Source organism: Etheostoma spectabile, chromosome 2 (assembly GCF_008692095.1).
Source record: "Etheostoma spectabile isolate EspeVRDwgs_2016 chromosome 2, UIUC_Espe_1.0, whole genome shotgun sequence".
Lineage (NCBI taxonomy): Eukaryota > Metazoa > Chordata > Actinopteri > Perciformes > Percidae > Etheostoma > Etheostoma spectabile.
Window position 1 is genome coordinate 12,256,477 of NC_045734.1, and position 1,471 is coordinate 12,257,947.

The following is a 1,471-nucleotide window of genomic DNA, read 5'->3' on the forward strand; positions in this document are numbered from 1 at the left end:
GTATTTGGTATCGGATCGATACCAAATTTTGCAGTATCGCCCACCACTAATATACGTGTCCAGCGCATACCAGACTTATACACGTGTCCTCATCAGTCCCAGGAAGTTAATCAAGCATATTATGCCTTGTCCACTTCCACCACATTCCAGTAGGCCTATGTTTTTTTTGTTACTCCTGAATACGAACGAAAGCTCTCTGAGCTGTATATTACAGGGATAACTTTTATTTTCTCCTTACCAGTCTGACAAACCTGATTCAGTGACGTCAGTTTCCTGCGACGAGACACCAAAACAAAGTGTGTGGTTTCTTTAACTGTCTATGGCTGCAACAGTGTACTCTGCTAAAACAGCTACATAATATGAGACAATGCCAATTTGCTGGCTTATCAGCGAGGAGGGCAACCATAAACCCATTCGACTGCCTCACCTACAGACAGTCGTTCTGGGTCGAGGTCCAGAGACGACTATTAAAGACAAAAAATGCTCTCGACAGCAAGGTAAATCAGTTTTCTAGATTTCAGCCTCGCTTCTTTTTATTAATAATTTTCACGTTAGGCTATTTTCAGTCCTTCAAAAAAAATGGCTAATTACCTCATGTCCTTAAAAAATTTAATTTTTTATTTATCTAAATGACTAATGCCCCTCGTAGTTTATTTTATTGGGTGCAGTGGTCCTCAACCCTGGTCGAGCTACTGCCCTCCTGCTTGTTTCAGTTAGCTCCACACACACCTGGTTTAAATGATCTGCTCATTGTTTGAATCGGGTGTGTTAGAGGAGCTCTCTAGGATCAGTGTTGGAGAATGTTGTTTAAACAATTTGCATGGCCTTGTTCCTTTTTTATATTGTTTGTTTCACATGTGCTCATGTTTTAAGGTTTTAATATTTAAGTAAACATCTCTTAAAAGTATTAAAAACAAACTTTAACCTGTTCAAATGTTATCCATTCTCCACCAGTTGAATTAAAAGCAGAATGCAACAAAGGTTATGTCAAAGTTAAACAGGTAAGAAACCCAAGGAACATTGATTTTTATCAGAGTGAAACTCATAACACATTACACTTATGTTGAGTTTAGTTAAATACTTGCAATCTACCACTGTTTATTTCCCACTCTGCGTCTCATCTATCACCTTTATTTTAAAGCTGGGCGTCAACCCGACCTCCATAGACTCTGTGGTGGTGGGTAAGGACAGTGAGGTGAAAATGAAGCCTGGACAGCAGCTTCATATTGTCAATCAGCTGTACCCATACACTGTACAGTTCAAGGAGGATCCCACCGGGCACCAGGGCGGCACCAAAAGACCCAGGGAGCTGGCTGCAGAGGACAAAGAGAGCTGCAGAGAGGCTTCAAGCATGAAAACAGCCAAACAGACAGACACGCTCTCTGTGTCAGTCAGCAATGAAGAAGCCACAAATACCAATGTAAGAGGTGTGTGTGTGTGTGTGTGTGTGTGTGTGTGTGTGTGTGTGTGT

At 41.3% G+C, this 1,471-nt stretch overlaps 1 protein-coding gene across 2 annotated transcripts in view; it reads left to right on the forward strand.

The window, feature by feature from the left end:
- Positions 1-243: 243 nt before the first annotated feature.
- Positions 244-1,471, forward strand: part of aptx (aprataxin) — a 2,699-nt gene continuing 1,471 nt past the window's right edge. Inside the window, exons 1-3 of one of the 2 annotated variants that reach the window (XM_032532007.1) lie at positions 244-497; positions 955-1,001; positions 1,142-1,420. In XM_032532007.1, coding sequence (XP_032387898.1) covers positions 368-497; positions 955-1,001; positions 1,142-1,420 — 456 coding nt within the window. In that variant the 5' untranslated portion in view covers positions 244-367. The remainder of the gene's footprint in view (positions 498-954; positions 1,002-1,141; positions 1,421-1,471) is intronic. The other variant, XM_032532018.1, reaches the window with a different exon arrangement.